The sequence below is a fragment of the Stegostoma tigrinum genome, chromosome 23, assembly GCF_030684315.1.
Source record: "Stegostoma tigrinum isolate sSteTig4 chromosome 23, sSteTig4.hap1, whole genome shotgun sequence".
Lineage (NCBI taxonomy): Eukaryota > Metazoa > Chordata > Chondrichthyes > Orectolobiformes > Stegostomatidae > Stegostoma > Stegostoma tigrinum.
This window is the reverse complement of record NC_081376.1, coordinates 38,052,411-38,077,208: the sequence shown is the minus strand read 5'-3', so window position 1 is coordinate 38,077,208 and position 24,798 is coordinate 38,052,411. Positions and strand designations below refer to the sequence as shown.

At 40.9% G+C, this 24,798-nt stretch overlaps 1 protein-coding gene across 1 annotated transcript in view; it reads right to left on the bottom strand.

Moving 5' to 3' along the window:
* LOC125462269 (Na(+)/H(+) exchange regulatory cofactor NHE-RF2) overlaps positions 1-20,156 on the bottom strand; it is a 117,732-nt gene extending 97,576 nt beyond the window's left edge. The window contains exons 1-2 of the mRNA XM_048552109.2: positions 19,410-20,156; positions 16,162-16,389 (exon numbers count right to left, since the gene is read on the bottom strand). Of these exons, the coding sequence (XP_048408066.1) occupies positions 16,162-16,389; positions 19,410-19,619 (438 nt within the window). The 5' untranslated portion in view covers positions 19,620-20,156. The remainder of the gene's footprint in view (positions 1-16,161; positions 16,390-19,409) is intronic.
* Positions 20,157-24,798: the final 4,642 nt, after the last annotated feature.

The window sequence follows — 24,798 nt, the reverse complement described above, 5'->3', positions numbered from 1 at the left end:
CCTGGGTGACCCTACACCCCAAGGACTACAGTAGTTCAAGACGCCAGATCGACATCTCCTTATCCAGGACAATTAGAGATAGACAATAAATGTTGGGCCAGCCATTGATGCCCACATCCCATTAACAAATAAAAAAGTCTCCAGTCATAGGGAGGTTATAGGAACATCTGTTTTTCTGTAAATGATCATACTTTAAACTATCCATTTCATTCCCGGAAAGAATGACCTTGAGGATTGACAGGATAACTAATTAGCATTTCCACCCGTATACAAAGCCCATGTGATTCACACTGCCATGTAGTATCGAGTTACAAGGTTTGTTTTAGGATATCACCCTGCAGGTCAGCCTGCATAAAATCTGGAGGGAAAAAGAAACACAGCAGTAAGATACAAGTGCATCATAAGCAGAGAAAATATAGTGATCAACAGGGCCAATATGAAAGAGATAGTAGGAACTGCAGATGTTGGAGAATCTGAGATAACAAGGTATGGAGCTGGATGAACACAGCAGCAGAGAAGCAGGAAGGCTGACGTTTCAGGCCTAGACTGAAGGGTCTGAAGAAGGATTTAGGCCCGAAACGTCAGCCTTCCTGCTCATCTGATGCTGCTTGGCCTACTGTGGTCATCCAGCTCTACACCTTGTTATCTCTGGGCCAGTGTGGAAGTCGGGTGGAAGCTCACTCAGATTTAAGGGACTGAGTTTCAGCTAGCTTCACTAGAGGGTAGAATGCCAAATGCTGTTCTCAACATGAAAGTCATCTGCCAGGAAAAGGAGACATGAAGCAAGTCAGTAGGACTTAAGAACAGTCTTTTCCTGAAGAAAGATGCATTCACTTAAGGGAAAGAATAAGGTATAACATGGGGAGGTATGTTCCATCATCTTAGAGATTAAATGGGCATTTTCTCCCAGAGTTTTAAGAACACAAATTACTTACTTAAGTGTTTAGACAGTGTTGATGTTGTTTGTTTATTATGGCAAAAATGTTACATTTTGAAATCCTGTTGTACAATCCTTCCAGTCAGCCCTGCAAATTCAAATATCTTATTAAAACATTTAACAGGCTCCACAGGGACTGCAACACTTCACTGAAAGGGCTGTTGCTTAGTATTTGAATGACTCAAGTTCCTTACCATTTGCCTACAAATTTACTAGTTATAAAAATATTGGGCATGGGTTAAAAGTGCAGTTTGACTGATGGTCAAGAAATTAAGGGGTCCATGTGATGTCAGATTGGTATAAAAAGGTCTGTCAGACAACCAACAGCTGGAGAGGGAGGTGGGGTGAGTCATGTGATGAAACCTCCCACAGAAGAACATCACTTAAGAAGCAGGAATAGTAGACAATTTGATCCTTTAAACTTCCACACTATTAGGGAGATCATGCTGATGTGCATCAGACCTCAGCTCTTTTTTTGTGCCAGCTCCTCAACTCTCAATTTCTCCAAAATTTCAGAAGATAAAAAAAGTATACCTACCCCCACTTTAAATACTTTATGGACTTAACCTCCACAATTCTCCTGGATAGAAAATTCCAGACATTCACTCCCCTCTAAGGAGAGATTCCTTTGCACCTTAGAGAATGACAGGGCATTCTTTTTAAAATATAAATCGACTAGTTCAACATTTCCCCACTGGTGGAAACATCTTCTCAACATCTACCCTGACAGAAAAAAACCTTATGCTTCAATAAAATCACACACCATTCTTGTTGAATCAAATAAAGATCTAGTCCATGTTAGCTCTTGTTCAGAAGTCCACCCCTTCATCCTATGAATCAGCCTAGTGAATCTCTCTTAACTGTCTCCATTGAGTACATACATACTTCTAAAATACAGGGAACAAAATTACACACAGTACTCCAGGTGTGGCCCCACCAACAGTCTGGACAGTTGCATCAAGCCTTCCTTACTTTTAAACTTTAAAATTTTATTTGCCTTTAAATTACTTGCTGCACTTGCAATCACCTCTGTATTTCATGCACACGAACACCCAGATCCCTCGGTGCAGCACTGTTTCTGAGTCACTATTTAAATAGTTGGCTGCCTTTTGATTCTCCTGACCAATATGCGTAACCTCACACTTCCCTGCACTAAACTCCATCGGACAACATACTCTCTTTCACTAGGCAGAAGATACAAAAACGTTTGCATGCATGTATGAATGGATTCAAGAAAAGTATCTTCCCCATTGTTATGAGACTTCTGAACAGACCTCTCAAATTTTAAATTTATTGTTCTTTGTGCACTTTCTCTGCAGCCATAACACAATATTCTTCTGAATACTACGTTCTGAGGAAGGGTCATCGGACCCGAAACGTTAATTCTATTTTTTACTTTCACAGATGCTGCCAGGCCTGCTGAGCTTTTCCATCAAACAGTGTTTTTGTTCCTAATTTACAGCATCTGCAGTTCTTTTGGTTTTTACATTATATTCTTCACGCTCTTCTATTACCTTAATGCACTTTGTATAGTACGAGCTGCCTGTACTGCACGCAAAACAAAACTTTACACTGTACCTAGGTACATGTAACAATCATAAATCAAATCAAAAAAAGTTTGCCCGTGAAGGACCAACTCTAACATTTGTTGCTAACATGATACTTTTTCCTCATTCTTCCATCCTCCACATAAGTCACACTGAAATTTTTAAAAAAAGGCCAGTAGAGTAAACCAATTCAGATCTGAAACATCAAAAATGAACAAATTCTGAAAAATGAAGTACTGCAAGTCAGCTGGTGGATAAAGATTTTGCACTTAGCTCCACGAGATGGTTAAACAATCTTCAGCAGATCCATCAATGTTGATTATCTAGCACCAAGATTTACATCACATGCAAAACAAGATAGACCACAAAAACCAAGCTGAACACATTGCTGCATTATGATGTGTGTTTTTAATCTGGAGACACATTAACCCTAGATGTTCTCTTCAAAAGTACCCTTTCCATTTCTCATTCAGCCCAACAGAGGATTTGTGTCCAATGCTGCAACAGAAAAACCGATTAAGGCTTCCTTCAAACATTCCAGCAAAATGGAGATAAGTAATATCTACTAAAGATCTGATGTGTAAAACAGTTACAAACTGACCAAGAGATTGCATAATCCTTCATTACATTGTTAAACTTACACAAGAAAAACCACAGAAGCCTAAAATGAACAACGGCCATTCAGTCTATATCGGTCATTGCTCCAACAGCTTATTATTTACCTTAAATTTTAAACAATAATTTTATTGATTCTTCTTAGGACATGGGTATTGCTGGCTGGGTCAGTATTTATAAATGCCCATCTCTAAATGCCCTTGAGGAGCTGGTGGCACGGTGCCTATTTGAATGATTGCAGCTCATTTGGTGCAGTTAGAACCACTATGCTGTTCGAAACAGACTTCCAGAATTTCGACCCAATACCACTGAAAGAACAGCAACATGTTTCCAAGTCAGCATGGTGAGTGGCTTGGACTGAAATCTACAGGTGGTGGTATTCCCATGTAGCCGTTGCCTATGTCCTTCTAGATGGAAGTGGTCGTAGGTTTTGAAGGTGCCAAACAGCCTTGGTGAATTTATGCAGTGTATCTTGTAGATGGTATACACAATGCTGCTACTGAATATTGGTGGTAGAGGACACAGATGTAATACCAATCAAGCAGGCTGCTTTGACCTGGATAGCATCAAGATTCGAGAGTGCTGTTGGAGCTGCACCTGGCAAGTGGGGAGTAGTCCATCACACTCCTGACTTGTGCCTTCTGATGGAGGACAACCTTTAAAAAGGAGTCTGGGAGTTGAATTACTTCCTGCAGTATTCCTAATCCTTGACGTGCTCTTCCAGCCATTGAATTTATTTGGCTTGTCTAGGTCAGTTTCTAGTCATGGTAACCCCTAGGATGTTGATAGCGGGGCAGTGATGGCAGTGCCATTGAATGTCACAGGTGCGATGGTTAGAATCTCTCTTGTTGGAAACGGTCATCACCTGGCACTTGTGTGGAGAAATAATACAAGGTTGGATATTGCTGCATTTAACCATGGATGAAATGGTGCTGAACACTATTTGCTGATCAGTACACATCCCCACTTCTAACTTTAATGTAGAGAAAAGCATTAAGAAGCAGCTGAAGGATTGTTGGGCCCAGGACACTCCCATGCAAAACATGTGCAGCACTGTTTTGGAGCGGAGTTGACTGACCACCAAAAACCATAACCTTCCAATTATCTTCCAAGGAAAGTTACTGCAAGGCTAATTATCTCCAAAACGTCTAGTTTCTTTTGAAACCTTCTTTAGTCAACTTTGATCAGCGTTTTCTGTGCAAAAAGCTCTGGAATGATTATAGAGAGCTGGAGCATTCAAATAGCAGCTCACAACTGAACCTTCAAATCTGAATTGGGAAGAGATTGGTTCAACAGTAGGTATGGAGAGTTAAATAGGAGAACTGCCTGGCTGAATCTTTACAGCAAAATGGAACAGGGATGAGACTGAAGTCTTTTGAGTTAGAACACCATGTACCCAGGGAAAAGAGAGAAGCTGGAGCTGGAACATAGTTTGAACAACTATGGTAAGGCAGGAGTCAGAAACCCTCAAACTTATGCATAGAATAGCAGACAGTGCAAGAGCTCCAGACTGCAACACATTTCTCCAGCTTCAGTAGGCATCCCTGTTTTTTTTTTTAAAAGTGACTTGCGGATCACTAGCTTTACACAGTCCTGTCCCACTGTGGTGCCCAGTTTCTTCATTCATATCAAAATGTAGCATAACAGGAACTCCTTTCTGCATAAACTCAGGTTCAGTTAGCCAGCTTCAGTGAACAGTGGCACAGCTGACTTGTTTCAGAAATGTGACTAAAACTACAACCACAGTAGCTTTTAGTTACTGCATCAAAGAACTAATTTAGCTTGAAGCAAAAAACAGAAATTGCTGGAAAAGCTCTGCAAGTCTGGCAGCATCTGTGGGGAAAAATCAGATTTAAACAGTGGCACAGTGATTAGCACTGCTTTCTCACAGCACCAGGGACCCGCATTCAATTCCACCCTTAGGTGACTGTCTGTGAAAGTTTCCTCCGGGTGCTCCGGTTTCCTCCCACAGTCCAAGGATGTGCAGGCTAGTTGAATTGGCCATGCTAAATTGCCTATGGTGTTCAGGGACGTGTAGGTTAGGTGTGTTAACTATGGAAAATACAGGGTTACAGGGAAGAGACAGGGGGAAATGAGTCTTGATGGGATGCTGTCCAGATAGTTGGTGTGGACTTGTTAGGCCGAAGGGCCTGTTTCCACACTCTAAGGGTTCTATGATTCTTAACATTTCAGGTCCTCAGAATGGTCTGCTTCCTGAGAAAGGGTCACTTGAGCCAAAACGTTAACTCTGATTTCTCTCCACAGATTCTGCCAAATATGTTGAGCTTTCCTGTTTATTTCTGTTTTTGTTTCTGATTTACAGCATCCGCAGTTCTTTCAGTTTTAATTCGGTTTGGAAGTTAGTCTGAAATTCAGGTTAATTATCATCACTTACCTGTTCCAACTCTCTCTTTTCACCCAACTCCAAGACATTCTTGTTTCGCAAAGCTGCACTCAGCATTCAAGCTAAGAGGAACAAGGATTGGAGGGGGTATGGGAGGAAAAAGACCCTTTGACATGCAGAGGGTGGTACGAAATTTGCTGTGCGAGTTGGTGGTGGGGGCAGAGGCCCTAAGCTCTTAAGGTGCAGATCCAGGTACTTCCAGGTAATTCTTCCCTCCGGCACACGAACACACAGTGGTGTTAGGGCTGATTTGGTTTTAAAGCCTGGCTGTTTAAGGTAGAAAAGGAGACATAGCAATAAAGTGGCAAGACAGTTTGGGGGGGGGGGGGGGGTCGGGAGAGAAGAAAGTTAAAGTAAGGGAATTCAAAAAAAAAGAAGGTACAGCTACTAATGGTGTAGTCATCAAAATTGGGATGGCTGGAATTGGACGTGCGCAATGATGTAAGTGGGTGGAGAGCCTGGGGTAGATTCCAGAGATGGAGAAAGATGACACCATGAAAGGGTTTGATAACCAGAACAAAAAATTTCAAGTCAAAGCATTGCTTAACCCTGAACCAATTGCGTGTTTGGGACATGGTGCAAGTTAAAGCATGGCAAAATTTGGGATGACTTCATGTTCACAACCCAAGCTAAAAGGAAGAGAACGGGTGCACAGTGAAGTGGTTATAGTACAGAAACAGCAAATTAGAAACAACAGAAGATTCTCTGAAATCAAATAGACACAAAGTACCCAACTTGGAGTTCTGACTCGTTGTTTCATGGAACCTATTGCCTTTAGATACAAAAATGTGCTTTAATTACATGAAGGTTGGAAAACAAACACATCATTGGGACATTTACAATGTTGCTGTCTTATAAAGAAGTCACTGATATCTGGACAAAACATCCAGTAATTAATTGGTCATCCATCATCACCACTGTAGGATCATTTTGTTGGCAAACACTGTGTCCACTTTTCACACAGGAACACATAACACACTTTAAAAGTAATTCAAAGTGTCATAGAAAGAGACCAGTTATTAATGATCTTTGTTTTATTCTCTTAAAAATCCATTAGCACAGTTCCATTCTCTTGCAAATTCATTATGATTAATAATATTCCACTTGTTCGAGCACACACTGAGTGCCTTCTAAAAACCACATGTGCATGTTGTATTAATATCTTGTGCCACGGAATTCCAAATTCTTAGCATCCTCTAAAGAAAGCTCCTCTAGTACTCCTTTAAATTTTTGAGACTGTTTAAATTAAATAAAACTTACAGTACAAAAACAAGACCTATGGCCAAATTTATCATATTTATACTTATCCTCCTAGAGCTTCCTACCCTACTTCACCCAACGCTATCTTCTACTTCTTTCTCCCTCAGCTACTTGCCCATTTTCCCCTTAAAATCTATCCATACTATTCACCACCACTACTCCTTGAGGTAGTGAAATCTGTAGTCTTTCCTTTCTGAGTAAAGAAGTTCCTCTTGACTTTATGATTGGGTACGTTCATGGCGACTCCTTTGATTATGGTTTCAAGTTTATATTCTTCCACAAGTAGAAACATCATCTTTACATCCTTCCTAACAAACTCCTTTATAATTGTAAAGGCCTCTTTTTGGTCACCCACTCGGTCTTAAATACCCTCAGTCCATTCAGTTCTTCTCATCAGATTCAACTGCTTGGTTCTGCTGTCAGCCTTGATCATTTTTGCACTTCCATTGCCTCCAAATCATTTTTCTAATATGGAAACTAGAAACCTGGCAGTATTCATAAAAGTGAAGACCCTATCTTGCAGAATAAAAACAATTATTTGCCTCACCATAACCATTAATACTCTTCAAAGTATTTTGAGGGTCCATAGCCATCTCAGTTCTCGACAAATACCAAAGTTCATCAAACCTCTCTTGGTAACAAACAAAAGAACTGTAGATATTGTAAATCAGGAACCCACAAAAAAAGAAGTTGCTGGAAAAGCTCAGGAGGTCTGGCAGCATCTGTGAAGTATAAAGCAGAGTTAATGTTTCAGGTCCAGTGAATGATTCTGAGGAAGGGTCACTAAAACGGAAACATTAACTCTGATTTTTCCTTCACAGATGCTGCCAGACCTGCTGAGCTTTTCTAGCAACTTTGTTTTTAGTTCTCTTGATAACAATTGCTCTTCATTCAAGTGAGTAACTTTGACAACATGATCCTTGAAATTACAACATAATTCTACTTGAGCTTTTATTTCCTGTTTATTGGTTTGTCTGTTTGGATTTGATCTCTGTGGAAGTTTGAAAACAGCTGCCTTTAACTATCACCAGATTTGTTTGGTACATTCTTAACTAGCACGTCAAAATTTGTTAGCATCAGCATCTTTTTGATCTGTGAACGTTAACTGTAACATAAGGACAATTACTCATCAGCCTGAAACATTAATGCTGTTTTCTCCACAAATGCTGCCTGACCTGTCAAATATTTCCAACACTTATTAGTTACAATCTTGTTGCTGTTTGATCTTAAAATGTAATAAAACATAGTTGTATTATATGGTTACCTACATTACGTGTTAGCTAAACACTGTGCACACAATATGGATTCAATTCCACAAATTACTTCCTTCCTTCAATAGAGTACAAAGAACAACTGCTAGTTGATAACCTTCATTATTTTTGAATATAATTTAAATAGACAAATTTACAATTTTACAACAGGTTTCCAATGACTAATTTTCTCCATTGGTCTTCTAAAAAACAAATTCCACAAACGTGAGGATATTATCCCCTGAACCAAAAGGGATTATCTCAACTCTGTCTTAACGGGCAGTACTCTTTCTACGGAATCTGACAGTTGTAGGTTCAAACCCGACTCCCCCGCACATTGCCTGTGATGCAGATCCCAAAGTGAAACATTAAACAAAAATCTATTAGAGAAAGTAGGAACTACTGATGCTGGAGAATCTGATATAACAAGGTGTAGAGCTGGATGAACACAGCAGGCCATCAGAGGAGGAGGAAAGTTGACGTTTTGGGTCTCGACCCTTTTTCAGAAAAAGTTTAAACAAAAAACTACGTTTTCTTTCTTAGAGATAGTAGGAACTGCTGATGCTGGTCAGCTTTCCTGCTCGGCCTTCTGTGTTCATCCAGCTTCACACCATGTTTTGTCACTTAGGTTGGGCACAAAAGATATCATAGCACTTTCTGTCCAGGTGAGGTTTGTCAGGTGTCCTGGCCAACAGTTATCCTTCGACCAACTTCACATAAAGCAAATTCTTTCGTTACCACATCATTGTTTGTGGGATCTTGCTGGATGCAAATTGAATGCCAGTCTTTGGTAGTACAACATCTCTGAAGATATTTCCAATGGTTGTAAAACACGGTGGAAAGCCAAAGGTCATTAAAAACTTCGTGTAAATGCAGACGTCTTTCATGCAAAGCATAATAGCTTATCAACCTCTTCAACGCCTACCTTTTGCTACACAGTAACAGGCATTTTATTTCAAAGGGTTGTGAGAATCATGAAATCGGAACAGAGTAGATCACTTTGTTCCTCAAGCTTGCTTTGCTCTACGATAAGCTTATTACACTAAGATGTTGTGAGTATAACTGAGACATGGATTCAAGTGGACAGGGCCTGGGAAAATCAATATTCAAGGCTGTACATGCTATCGAAAGAACAGACTGATGGGCAGAGGGGGTGGGGTGGCCCTGTTTGTGAGGAATGATATTCAGTCCCTTGTGAGGGGGGGGACATAGAATCAGGAGATATAGAGTCAGTATGGATAGAGCTGAGAAATTCTCAGGGTAGAAAGACACTAATGGGAGTTATCTACAGGCCTCAAACAGTAGTCAGGATATAGGGTGTAAGTTGAATCAAGAGTTGAAATTGGTCTGTCGCAAAGGGATCACTACAGTTGTTATGGGAGATTTCAACATGCGGGTAGACTGGGAGAATCAGGCTGGTACTGGACCCCAAGAAAGGGAGTTTGTGGAGTGCCTCCGAGATGGATTCTTAGAACTGGAGCCTACCAGGGAGGAGGCATTCCTGGATCTGGTGTTGTGCAACGAACCGGATTTGATCAGGGACTTCAAAATAAAGGAACCATTAGGAGGTAGTGATCATAATATGATAAGTTTTAATCTGCAGTTTGAGAGGGAGAAGGGAGAATCGTAAATGTCAGTATTGCAGTTGAACAAAGGGAACTATAGAGCTAGCCAAAGTTCAATGGTTCAATACCCTAGCAGGGATGGCAGTGGAACAACAATGGCAGGTATTCCTGGATATAATGCAGAAGGTGCAGGATCAGTTCATTCCAAAGAGGAAGAAAGATCCTAAGGAGAGGCAGAGGCGGCCGTGGCTGACGAGGGAAGTCAAGGACTGTATAAAGATAAAAGAGAAGTATAACATGGCAAAGATAAGCGGGAAGCTGGAGGACTGGAAGCTTTTAAAGAGCAACAGAAGATAACTAAAAAGGCAATACGTAGAGAAAAAATGAGGTATGAAGGAAAACTGGCCAAAAATATAAAGGAGGATAGTAAAAGCTTTTTTAGGTATGGGAAAACAAAAAAATGGTTCAGACTAAAATTGTTTTCCTTGAAGTCAGAAACGGGTGAATTTATTCTGCGGAACAAGGAAATGGCAGAGGAGTTGAATAGGTACTTTGCTTGTGTCTTCCCTAGTGAAGACAGATCCAATCTCCCAGATGCAGTAGTGGCTGAAGGACCTAGGGTAATAGATGAACTGAAGGGAACTTATATTAGGCAGGAAATGGTGTTGGATAGACTGTTAGGTCTGAAGGCTGTTAAGTCCCTGGGACCTGATAGCCTGCATCCCAGAGTGCTTAAGGAGGTGGCTCTAGAAATCGTGGACACATTGGTAATCATTTTCCAATGCTCTATAGATTCAGGATCAGTTCCTGCAGATTGGAGGGTGGCAAATGTTGTTTCACTTTTCAAGAAAGGAGGGAGAGAGAAAACAGGGAATTATAGACCGGTTAGCCTGATGTCAGTGGTGGGAAAGATGCTGGAGTCAATTATAAAAGATGAAATTACGACTCATTTAGATAGCAGTAACAGGATAGGTCACAGTCAGTATGGATTTACGAAGAGGAAATCATGCTTGACTAATCTTCTGGAATTTTTTGAGGATGTATCTATGAAGATGGACAAGGGAGAACCAGTGGATGTAGCGTACCTGGACTTTCAGAAAGCCTTTGATAAAGTCCCACATAGGAGATTGGTGAACAAAATTAGGGCTCATGGTATTGGGGGCAAAATACTGAGTTGGATTGAAAATTGGCTGGCTGACAGGAAGCAAAAAGTAGTGATAAACGGGTCCCTTTCGGAGTAGCAGGTGGTGACCAGTGGGTTACCACAAGGTTCAGTGCTGGAACCGCAGCTGTTTACGATATATATTAATGATATAGATGAAGGCATTAAAAGTAATATTAGCAAATTTGTTGATGACACAAAGCTGGGTGACAGCGTGAAATGTGAGGAAGATGTTATGAGAATGCTGGGTGACTTGGACAGGCTAGGTGAGTGGACGGATGCAGTTTAATGAGGATAAATGTGTGGTTATTCACTTTGGTGGCAAGAACAGGAAGGCAGATTACTATCTAAATGGAGTCAAGTTAGGTAAAGGGGAAGTACAACGAGATCGAGGTGTTCTTGTACATCAGTCAATGAAAGCAAGCATGCAGGTACAGCAGGTAGTGAAGAAAGCTAATGGCATGCTGGCCTTCATAACAAGAGGAATTGAGTATAGGAGAAAAGAGGTCCTTCTGCGGCTGTACAGGGCCCTGGTGAGACCACACCTGGAGTATTGTATGCAGTTTTGGTCCCAAATTTGAGTAAGGACATTTTTGCTATTGAGGGAGTGCAGCGTAGGTTCACGAGGTCAATTCCTAGAATGGTGGGACTATCATATGTTGAAAGATTGGAGCGACTGGGCTTGTATACACTTGAGTTTAGAAGGATGAGAGGGGATCTGATTGAGACATATAAGATCATTAAGGGATTGGACACTCTGGAGGCAGGAAGCATGTTTCCGCTGATGGGTGAGTCCAGAACCAGAGGACACAATTTAAAAATAATAGGCCATTTAGAACAGAGTTGAGGAAAAACTTCTTCACCCAGAGAGTGGTGGATATATGGAATGCTTTGCCCCAGAAGGCAGTGAAAGCCAACTCTCTGGATACTTTCAAGAAAGAGAGGTACAGAGCTCTTAAAGATAGTGGAATCAAGGGTTATAGGGATAAGGCAGGAACAGGATACTGATTGTGGATGATCAGCCAGGATCATAATGAATGGTGGTGCTGGCTCAAAGGGCCGAATGGCCTACTCCTGCATCTATTGTCTATTATCGATCGTCTATTACTGACCTGCTCAAATTCCACACACATCAATTCCCAATAATCCGATTCACTTGTCGAACAAGAACCTATTTCTGCCTAACACAGAGGCCTACAGTCACTCAGCAATGGTGGATAATGTAAAAAGATGAATGTTGAATATGCTGTTAAATTTTGCAACCATATAAAAATCAATGATTTGCCAAATGTCTAGGTTTTAGATTAATTGCAGTAGTCTGTTATGATGCTAACAAACTGAACACAAGGAAAATTATGGATTTCATAAGGGAGTCAATGACAAAATTTCAGTATTTTTAATGAAATTCAACATCCCAACACATTTCATTGAAATACTATAAGCATAATTTAACACTGAATCACATGGAAATTTTAGGGCAAATAGCCAAAAGTTTGGTCAAGAAAAAGGTTAAGTTTTAAGAAGTGTCATAAAATGACGAGAGCAAAGTAAAGATTGTATACATGTGCAGTGATTGGAGGTGTAGGGGAAGTGGTGAGAAGAACACACTCTGACTATGCCAGTTAAATGACACCATTTTGTTAAATATCCCGAGCACAAACTGGTCCTAGTTAATGGCTCATGGTAAAACTGAAAGGCAATACTCACCATCATGAACACTATCTCGGTGTGTAATTGACACCCACAGCTGTCTACGCCCCAATGGGACAATATTGTCAAAAGAAGCAGAAGAAAGTTAACAGAAAACAGGAAAACCATTCTAAATTGTTCAGTTTTCCCATTTTACTTCTAATTCCTTCACTTTTTGTTTTAGAAACATGAGATTAAGTTCCCTGGCTGTTGTCTTATGCTTCGGACACTTCACATTGTCAGGAAAATTTAAATCATTCAGTTTCTTTGCATTGATACCATCTCCAGCCTGTTCCGTGGTATACATTATTATTTCTTTTAATGATACTTAAGTCTTCACTGTCCTGCCTAATTTCAATCTTTCTTGGTCTCAAACCCTATGAAACAAGCTCCAATTTGTCTGGATATCAATGGAACTATGTAAAATGACCAGAAAATAATAGATGGGATCAATTGTATGCACATGTATTACAATCCCCTTGAAGACAATGCAGTAACAAGACTGCATGGAGCAAATGTAAGGCAGAATTCAAGTAGTGATAAAAACATACCTTTCATAGGCACAGCGTGGTAAAGCAATGCATATCCAACCAGGGTTTTTTCTGTTTCTACATGTAGTCACTGTTGTAATAGAGGAAATGTGATGGCAGAATTTGCATGCAGCCAGCTCCCAGATTTAGTAACATGATAGTTGCTAGATTATTGCTTTAGGTAGAGAGTTGAGCAGTAATTATTGATCAGTATACTGGAGAGAACTCCTCAGTTGTTCTTCAAAACAGTGCCACAGAATCTTTTATTTCTGTCAGCGAGAGCACTCGGGCCTCAATTTAATTTCTTACTCAAGATGACTACTTAAAGAGGGCCACAACCCTCAGTACTGTACAGAATGTCAGCAAAGAGAGCGACCTGAACCCAGAACGAAAGGTGAGAGCACCACCCACTGAGTCCTTGCATTTGCACTCATTGGCAAACACCCAATCTGAAAACTAACACTAAATAGGAAAACAGTACCAGTTTTATTTAGTTAAGACAATGAACACAAAAATGCATTTCTTTCATTTTATACTATTCACAAGCTACGTACAACGTTGGGTAGACGTCATGTTCGATGCACATCTCCAGTTGCGCAGCCACCAGTTACCATTGCACTACACTCAAATTTAGAAATGGCTGGCTTTTGTAGACATCAAGACCAAATATTTAAAAATATCCAACAGTCAAAATAATAAACAATGCCCAACAAACTAGGAACAAATCCTGAAAAGTATACAACACACAGGCAAGATGGTGAAAAATTATGGAACACAGCAGAAACCAACTAGGTAACAATAAAAAGTAAAAAACCACTGTGCTGTAGATGACCTAAGTATAGAAAAGATTACAGGAAAGCCTACTGTATAAATATGCTTTCTGGAACTATGGCACTACAAAAGATAATATGCAAGTGCTTTCTCGTGTTTTATTGTTTTACAGAAGCTCAAACAAACATCTGACAACATTTTTTGACAGCAAAAAGAAATATAATGTGAAATACAAGTGAATCAAAATACGCTCCTGGAAACAGGGACAGCACAATTTCTCTGGCTTCATTCCAACTCAAACTCAGCATGCACAAATAATGTTCTGTGTGTAGCATTGCATGGCACTGTCCCAGATAAGCAGTGTCATGAAGCGATTTGCCACAGGCATAGCCAGCAAGATTAGCAACACTGATGCTTAGCACATGTTAATGAAAAGATTGATTATAAGAAAAAATGTTGAATCATCTGCAGTTGATGGCCATCAACAACAGCTATCATTTAGGTGAAAGTTGCCCCTTCTGGGTGCACAGGGGGAAATATCAAGCTTGGAACTTGACGAGATAGGCAGGCGCTAAGAAATGTTGCTGAAAGGAAACAAGGAATAAAGAGAAGAATAACTGGGGAAAGAGAATTTCAGAGTTTAGACAATTAAAAGCACAGCCAGCAATCATGGAATGACTAAAATTCAGAGTGCTCACAGAGAAGAAACAAGATTTCAGGGGGCTGTGCAGCTGCAGAAAGTTAGAGATCGGGAGAAATGTAACCATGGTGGGATTTGAAAAGGAGGATGAGATTTTTTTTAAATCCCAAGCTTTTATGCTTAAGAGGGTGAAAATGCTGTTTCGTTTGTATAGTATATTAATAGGTATAATTACAGGTCAAAGGTCAATCAAATACAGAACCAAAACTCCTAATGAAAATGTAACGTAAGAACGCATTTTCTCAATAACAATACTGTTTAGAAGGATTTGAGGTTGCTGTGACAAGTTTTCCAACCTGTTGCCTTCATTCAGGTTTCTCCTGTTTAATAATCTTGTTGCGAAGAAGACAGAAGGAGAGTTGCTCCCCAGCTTCAGAAAATCTGCTAGAATAGCTTTATGTTAATCCTTCTCTGGCTTTGCCTTTCCTTTTTTTCCAAAGAAAGTTTCTTGCAACTTTTTTCATCTTCCAAAGAATCATTCGCTCATTAAAAAAACTGTAGCCCCAAGCCTGCATTCTTTCATATTACACAGAGTTTACACATATACTGTGGTACATATAGAGAATGTGATAGTTGCCATCTTAAATTCCCCTCCACACACCACTACGATTTTCATACAAATCTGCCAATTGCACATAATACATTAAACTTTTGCAGTCTGGTTGCCCATTGCTTAAAATGGGAATGGTTCAAACAACGAGAAACTCTTATACTTGTCACGAAAGCAAAATACTGCTGTGCAAATCATATAGCTTTTAAATTATGAAGGGAAAGGTTAATTATAAACCAAAATATTTCAGTCATAGAATCCCTACAGTGTGGAAACAGGCCTTTCGGCCCAACAAATCTACACCAACTCTCTGGGGAGTATCCAACCCAGACTGAACCCCCAACCCTATCCCTGCATTTCTTATGGCTAATCCACCTAACCTACACATCTCTGGCCTCTGTGGGCAATTTAGCATGGTCAGTCCACCTAACCTGCACATCTTTGGACTGTGGGAGGAAACCAGAGCACCCGAAAGAAACCCACGCACACACAGGGACAATGTGCAAACTCCACACAGATAGTTGCTCGAGGGTGCAATTGAAGCCAGGTTCCTGGTGCTGAGAGGCACCAGTGCTAACCACTGAGCCATTGTTTCTTTCCTTCCCCAAATAAAATGCCAGAATCAACCATACCACCCCAAAAAGTGTAACAGATTCAATAAAGGCTTCTCCTCACTACTTCTAACTCTCCGTTTGAAAATGCCACTAAAATTAGGCATATTCCTTTGATTTGCAGTCCTGTATACAGTTGTTATACAATTATATTACACATTGTAAAGTTCTTATATTGCTGCCTTGAAAGTTGCTATTGCCTCAGAAGTGTTTTAATATTCAGATTTTGATAACAAGAAAAGTAATTTGGGCATGCAAGTTATATAATCGTATAAATTGGGAACAATAGTAATTTATTTGGCCCCTCGTGTATGCTCTGCCATTCAATAAGATCACGACTGATTTAATAGTTTTCCTGCCTAGCCCCCAAAACCCCTTGACTCCCTTGTTTGTCATATGAGGCAGCTTCTACATTGAATGATCCCTTCCAATGTTTGTCAAACGCAATTGGAGATTGTCCATCACTAAAAAAATCATTGAGAAAAATGGAAGTTAATTTTTCATAAAATGTTGGGCAACTGGGCAACTTAACTCCCATGTCTCACCTTATTTTTTCAAAAGGGCTCTTACCTTGTTATTGCTATCAATGGACTTGTTTGATAATCTTGTAGGCTCACCACTGCTCAGAACTACTTGCGGTTTCCACACTTCACCATTGTCCTTGGTCTTAACTGCTGGGAGGTTCTGGCCGTAATCCTCTGTACCAGCGAGCCGCTGATTACGCAGGTATTCATCAGTCTCCTTGTCCACCACTAGTAGTCTTGTCTCATTCTCCAGTGCCTTGATCCGGTGCACGACCTGGTGAAGACAAAGAGGGTCACAACCTTTCGATAAATGCATGCTGATTACAATAAACACTGTGTTAAGCATCAAGTTTCAACATCAAAACCTTTAGAAGAAAACAAGAAGCTTGTCAGCAATTCTAATGAGTGCAATTCTTGAGGCTTCTGCTAATATCAAAGCATCATCCCAAAAAGCTTTACTGACTGTGAAAGCTCTAGGGAAGTTACATGAGCAGGAATTGTTTAATTTGAAGCAGAATGGGATCAAATTTCAATGTTGTCTCTGAAATTCAGTAACTCCTCCTAATATGTACCTTGCAATCAGATACATTAAAGAGGAAGAAGCGCAGAAGCAAACCACATGGCACCTCAGGTCTGCTCTAACTCTTTTTATCCACACTAGCCCCATATCCCTCTCCCCAAATGTGAAGCATGGTGACTGTCAGGTTAAAGCACCACTAGTCCTCTCTCTGTAAAGAGAAGATTAAAATGCTCTTTCTTGAAGACTCTCAATGCCTGAGCATTCGGAACTCTCTGGCATGAAGAATCCCAGAGATTCACAACTCATTGAGTAAATGAGTTTCTCTTTAGGTCTCTAGCATTTCCTTATAGAACATAGAACATAGAACAGTACAGCACAGAACAGGCCCTTCAGCCCACAATGTTGTAGCGACCATTGATCCTCATGTACGCACCCTCAAATTTCTGTGACCATATGCATGTCCAGCAGTCTCTTAAATGACCCCAATGACCTTGCTTCCACAACTGCTGCTGGCAACACATTCCATGCTCTCACAACTCTGTAAAGACAGCAGCTATCTCAACACCATTAGTGGGCAGAGATCTAGGTGGAGAGATGTAGTGTTCTAGGAAACTTGGATATGAATTTGGAAAATGGTAACCTCATTCAACGATTCTAGAAAGAACACCAGAATAAGAAACAGGAAAGTAATCAACACAGTCCCTCAAGCTTGCTTAATAAAACCATAGCTGATCGGGTCTCAATTCCACTGATCACCTAGTCCCTATAAAGCTCGATACCTTTATAGTTTAGGATATCTACAACTCAGTACCAAATACGTTCAATGATTAAAGTTTCTACAGCCCTTTATGGAAATTCACAAAATTAGGGAAGAATTCACCCTCATCCTAGATTGGAGATGCTTCATTCTGAACCTGTGTCCCTTATCTCTACAATCCCCAATGCAATGAGAATGTATTTAGTATTTACCCTATCAATATTTCTAACCTCCAATGAGAAAAGGTCCCAGATTGCTCAATTGCTTCATTAGACAATGTTGGATGGGGGAGCATTTACAAGGTCAAAGTGGTCGACTGTCAGTTTGAAGAGGGGTAGTGAGGGAAAATGTGAAAGGGGGTAGGGACAGAACCCAAGGAGTAAAACTAGGGCAGGAATAAGCTTTCAAGGAGGTTTGACCTAGGATGGTACAGGTAGGGAGGAACCCAACAGACATTGCCGATCAGATAGTCTCAATCTTAGTGATAGAAAAAATACCACAACCTCCTTGGACTTGTTGCTGGAGGTGAAGGTAATGAAAACAAGAGGACAATTTTTATAGAGTGAGGCTTGAGGAGACTTTGTTGAAGGAATAAGATCAAAGACATGATAACACAAAATATTGTCTCAAAGCCAAACTCAATCATCCACTAAAAGTTCAAGGACTCCAGGAGTTTTGGCTCTGAGTGAATATTACTGTATTGTTGTAAAAGCTGATCTGGAGGATGATGCCAATAGGAGCAACTGAAAGGCAGAACACTGGGAAATTCCAGGTGCTCAGCTCCTGGAACAGTGAGCTGGACAGAGAAGTTATGGTTCTCCCTTATTTCCCATTTACAATTTCTCCTGCTTCTAACACTGTTCGGTATAACCATATTCAGCATCACCGAGTTGCTGCAGTGGAGGTCTGTGAACACACCAGGTCTTTCCCGGCATTTTTACGCTGGAATACACAGTCTAATGGTTGAACTTTTAAATAAGCAGCCTGAAAATAAGAATCACGTGACCACATGTCTCAAGTCCAAGCGCCCTATTCACCAAAGTTCCTTCACATGAGGTAAACTTTTGTAATATTACTAAACGGTGCTTTTCAAAAAAAAACACAATGAACTTCTAATCCACCCCCATCCACTGAACTATATCGACCATAAACCCAAGCATGTTATAATCTGGCTGGGCTAGAGTTCACGCATCTGGATAATGTCACATTGGTAATCGGGTGAAATGAACTCTCATGTGTACGCTCTTTGGTTTCATTGTAAATTGAAACATGACACTAACGTGCAAAAAAGAAGTGTTTGTATCACTTGGGAGTGGCAACATATGAGAAGTCACTTTTTACCGCTGCCTACAGACTTTTTAAAACAAATGTTTCTCCAGCAGTATAATGCGACGAGTGCAATTGATGTGAGGCTACACCAGCATTTCAGAGGGCAGACTGCACCGATAAATCCCTCAAGTTTAGGCTGGGGTTCTCAACCGAAGCCATAAGGGCTCAGTGTAAAATCCGTCGAGGCATCGGTCGCTTGGATATGAAACACACTGACTGTCAAAACAATCTTTATTGATCCTTCAAGGTCAGGGTTGCTTTGCCTGCGTTCAAATATTCAAATAGTATTCACTTACTAAAGCAAAACACAAAGGGCAAGCGCACAAAAACGCATCGCTCCTGCATTTTGCAATTCATTCGGTATTAAAATGTTTCCAATTATGAATCAATAAAGGTTATCCTTTGTAAAACCGTGTCCCAGATGCAGCACCCTCGAACCATTTTGGGGACCGGCATTCTGGCCAGTACCTTCCCCGCGGCTGGACATGTCTGATTGATCAATGTGGAGTATCAACGATCAACTCCATCCTGCTGCACCCCTTTCCCCTTCGTGTGGGTTCACCAACACACTGCGGGGACCTACCGATTACTCGCTGCGTGCCCGCAAGACGGGAGCTGCATACGCTTTAAAAAAATTAAATAAAAACTTTGCAAGCCATGCGCGTTTCCAAATTTGTTTTGTTTTTACCTGATGGTGCGTCTCCTTCTCCACGTTCTCGCCGTTAACTTCGACCACCCGGTCCCCGGCGCAAAGACCCGACGCCTCCGCCGGTGAACCGGGCTCTACTTTACGGATGTATTGGCCGTTTTTGCCTTTCTCCCCGTGCAAGTGGAAACCGTAGCCATTTTCCGCTTTTATCATGTGGCACAAGCGGGGTTTCAGGTGGTCTTTGGCCATCCTCGCGGCCCCCTTGGGCGTTTCAGTCCCCGTCTTGCAATTTCAGGGTCACTTGGTTACTCCGGTGGAAATAAACTTTCTCCTTTTATTTTAATTCGTTGCCGTTGCGGTTACTCCCGGGAGCGTGTGCTTGTGATCTTCTGTCTCTACGAGCCGCCGCTGTTGTACGCTCCCAGTCCGGGTATCCGCTCAGTTCCAGTGATAACTCGCCAAACTTGGAGTTCAATTTCCACCAGGAACGCCAAAGGAAGAGAAGGAGACTCGGCGCCAGCGCACCTCCCCTCAAAGTCTCCTCGGAAACTTCCAGCCTGCACAGAAACGCGCAAAAACAAAACCTCCGGCTGTTCGCAACCCACATAAAACGAGCTTTTGTTTCTCTCCTGTCGTTTGCATCAAAAAGTTCCCCGCGTTGCCGAGCGAAACCGCATTCTAAATGAAGTCTGCGGGTCAGAAATGCTAATCGCTGGAAACGACAGCAAGGCGTACCAACCAAGTGCGGCGATGACACGCTATAAACAATAATAATATTGGGTCTCTCTTTCTCCCAAAGTTCAAGTTCTTTAGCGGGGTCCCTGCATTTAGACTGACTGCCACCTACTGAAAGCCGGCGTGAACAGCAAGGTTTGATTCAGGGTGTCCTAGCTCAGCCAGGCTTCCCATCCCCATCTTTCACAACGTGCTGTGGTACTCTGGTGTTCCCCGACTATATTGGGCCAACCCGAGGGACAGACCAATGCTGAGTTAGACAGAGCTTTAAGATTCGATTTAGAGGGGAAAGGGAGACTGATGTGCCAACACTTCAGGATTGGTCTGAAGTCTCCAGAGCAGCGTTGTGTACAACCCCAGAGGAAATTCTCAGGGAGGTTTAATAATGATATTTTAAAAATAATTTTCTTTCATTGTTTCGCTTTAGCCGGCTTAAAATATGGCACAGTGTTTGTTTGGCTGGTATCATCCAATTTGATAAAGGAGTTTTTTTTGGCTTTCTGTGCAATGGTAATTGGATTGGCTCGCTAATGATTTGGGCCTGAGGGTAAGTCATGAGCTGAAATCATCAGGAAGACATTTAACTTCTGTACAAAACTCCATTACAAGCTTAGAAATAAGAAGTCACAGGATCCCCAGAGTCTGGAAGCAGACTGTTCAGCGCATCAAATCCACACCAAGCCTTCAAAGAGCATCCCAGACCCACCCCTACCCTATAATCATAGCTAATCCACCTATCCTACACAGCCCAGGACACTATGGACAATTTAGCACGCCAGTCGACCTAAGCTGCACATCTTTGGACTGTGGGAGGAAACCCACACAGACATGGGGAGAATGTATAAACTCCTCACATACAGTCACCTGAGACTGGAAGCAAATCCAAATTCCTGGTGCTGTGAGGCTGTAGTGCTAACCACTGAGCTACCAATGAATCCGAGCAAGGGCAAGCTGATAAAGTTTAGGGGTGCATATGTGCTTGTGGTTTGTGCTGTACAGTGTATATAATGCTAAGCATACACAGATTGTTGCTTATGCAGCAGCTGGACTATGTTAGAGGTTGTGCATGGTCAGTGAGTAGAAGTGCCTCCCTCACTTCTGCAGTCTTATTTGTGCCCAGTGTCCCTCGAAAAGGAGAATAAAACAAGAAACTGTTGATGCTGGAAATTTGAAACATAAACAGAAACTGCTGGAAAAATACGATGGGTCTGGCAGTATCTTTGAAGAGAGAGAAACAGAGTTAACATTTTGAGTCCAATGGCTAGTCAATGCCAAAAATAATATTCTCATTTAATTTATTTTGTTTCTATGTCAGGGGTTTTGAGTTCGAATCATAATCTGGGATTTAAGCACAAAAATCATTTTTGCCATTCTAAAAGAATATTGAGTGCTGACCTGTTAGACTGACATACTATCTTTCAGATGAGATTCTACTCAAAGCCCCATCTGCTCTCTCAGGTAGGAATGAAAGGCTCAATAGCACTGGGGGATATCCCTGGTGTCATAATTGCCAATCATGCTCAACCCAACCTGTGCTTGTAAGCCTCAGAACACTATGTCTGATCTAATTGTGATTCTGCCCTGGGACAACACATATTAAATAACCCAGATTGTGCTAAGAATTACACCCAGCCCCAATTCCAGATTATCATTTGGGCTCGCAGTGTGATCATTTAGATGTGCTAGAATCTACATATATTAATCTAAAGGAACTTGTTTACTTAGACAAAGTTACAAACCATGAACCTTCTTCACTGGGGACCAAAGGGTAATGGAGATTGCAAATCTTTGCTGGGTTGCCACAGCAATGCCATGACCAATGAATATCTTTGCCTGAGACAACACAGTGTGGAGTGGGAGGAACACAGCAGGCCAGGCAGCATCAGAGAGGCAGGGAAGTTGACGCTTCGGGTCGGGACCCTTCTTCAGAAACCTTCACAAATGTCAACTTTCATGCTTCTCTGATGCTTCCTGGTCTGCTGTGTTCCTCCAGCACCACACTGTGTTGTCTCTGACTCCAACATCTGCAGTTCTTGCTATCAGCAAGTATCTATACCTGACTTTCCAGAGAATTAATATTGGCAGTTAATTACTTATGCTGCATCTCCATGCCAACTGTGGCTCAGCCAATGAGCTGTATGCAACATGGCTGGCAAGATTCTGGCATTACAGCAGTGGTCTCATTTCCAAAGTATGTCATTTGCAGTAGACGTGAGATGTCCAATGATGATGAGAGGTGTTTCATAAATGCAAGGTGATACAAATGCAAGATTTTCTCTTTTTTTTACGTGATTAGTATTTTTACTGTTTGTCCCCTTTAGGAAAGGGGGTTCTTTTATTAAATTAACTTGATTGGGTTTAATGACAGTGGGACAACCCAATGTAACCTTAATTAGTAATGAAGAGAAGTAGAATGTGTGAGGACCAATGTTAATGTTTCATCCAGCCTTACCACTGAAGCGACTGCATTATGCTGTTTCTTCCATTCGAGACCTTTAACATAGGCCAGCTCTTAGGGAAGCAATAGGGAATGGAAGTACAGCTGCAAGATTCTTAGGCTTTTGTGTCCAGCTTCCAAGACTGGGGTCTCGTGATGGCTGCCAGAAAGTCCCAACTACTTGTAAACATCCTTATTAACGGAAGGGTGGGGGGTTAAAAACTCTATGGGAATGTGCTTCCTGTCCTCAGCCTGCTCCCACGCTCACACCCAAGCCAAACTTTCCGATCAGTCAGAGTTCAGAGGCAAACTTTACTGATGGAGTCTTTCTGTAGTAGACAGATGTTAATGAAATGTACTCCTTGGGGTAAATCTGTTACATAAGTTTAGCCTTTCGCTATATCTCGGTGTGTTTGAAAAAACACAAACATTGTGACTGGATTATTAATTCCAAAGGTATGTATAAAGTTTATACACTACAACAGAAACTGCAGTTCATAAAAAATGTAGTTAGCTGCAAAGGACTTTGGGCCAACTTGACATCGTGAAAGGTGCTATGGAGATGGAAGTCTTTCAATCCAATGAACTTGTATGAGCGTATTATAACCATACTATAACCTTTGTGATTCCTCTCACTGTCACGAGTTACAATATCAGACATGGCTAACAATAGAGCAAACTTTTCAAGAAATTATTTCAGGGGATGTGGTCATTTCTGATGAGGCCAGCAAGGCCAATGCTAATTGCCAGCAAGACAGTGGTGGTGAGCTCCTTCTTGATCAATTGGATTCTGATTTATCTGTGGCAGTTTAGTACAATGGAATGACTTTCTCAGCCGCTTCATTGGGCAATTAAGAGCCAACCACATGGATGTGGACATGAAATCACATGTTGACCAGAGAAGGGAAGAATGGCATATTTCTAAATGGGCACCAATGAATCTGATGGGATTTTTTAAAAGCTAAGTAGTTGTTTTATGATCACTATTACTATGACTAACTTTCAAGTTTAGAGTTTTAATTAGTTAATTTTAAGCTCCACAAGCTGCTGTAGCAAGATTTGAACCCAAGTTCCCAGAGCATTTACCTGGACCTTGGAATTATAGCCAAGTGACATGACTCTGCCATTATCCTCCCAATATAGCCCATTCATGCCTACTTGTGATACAACTTCTTATAATGCTTCATAATGTCGCTTATGTTAAAGGCACTATATAAATGTGTGTTAATGTTACTTGTATTTGCAATCAAGTTCAGTAAAGGTAATAGCTTTCCATCATCATTAGTAGCAGCCATTTGACAATTTGCGCACAGGAGTAGAGCATTGGCTCACAAGTCTGTCCATTCCAACTTCACAAAAGGTTATTACAATGCAAACCTATATCTTATTAATTCTGAATTTTATTTGTTGTCAGGATTTTGGACTATCATTAAAAGTTCCAAGATAGTGATTTTGGTTTTGGCAAATTATCCACCCTGTGTTGTAATTTTGTGGTCGCTCCTAAGCACTATTCTGAATTCTGAAAGTAAAGGAGAAGTGTGGCTGTGCTATAATAAGCTTATAATGTCTGACCTCAGCTAAAATGGGTGTAGACATATATGTATTTTTGGTATTGTGTATTGCTGCTGTGTACATGCAGAGCACAGCAATTATTGTAAAACTGGCTGTGGGATGTGCAAAATATGTGGTTTGACTCCATATATGGTTAAGTGTAAAATATCTAATGTAAAAAAGAGCACCAACAGAAAAGTCATAACTACTAGTGTCTTTTTTTAAACATTTTTACACAAGTCTGAGAAAATCATGGAGACCGGCATATAATTTCAAATTCCAGCAGCAGATATGTTTATTAAATGACTACACTAGTGTGCAATTCAAACTTTATAATTGTAACTAGTAGGTTTGTAGAACAGTATTAGTTTTGTTTAAGTGGAAAGATAAGATGTGTCATATTTTAAAATGACTACTTAACATCTAGAATATTTGGTTTTAAAGCAATTCCTTCCCTAAAGAATGATAGTGAACCAGATGGGTTTTTCCCCCAACAATTGTCATCATCAGATTCTTAATTCCAGATTCTTATTGAATTCAAATTCCACCATCTGCCAGTGTGGGATTTGAATCTGGGTCCCCAAAACATTATTTGCATCTCTGGATTAATAGTCCAGCAATAATACCACTGGGTTATCACATCCCTTGTAGGACATGCTGAGAGTTTCTAGCATATTTTGTTCTATGTAAGCAATTGTTTTCTTG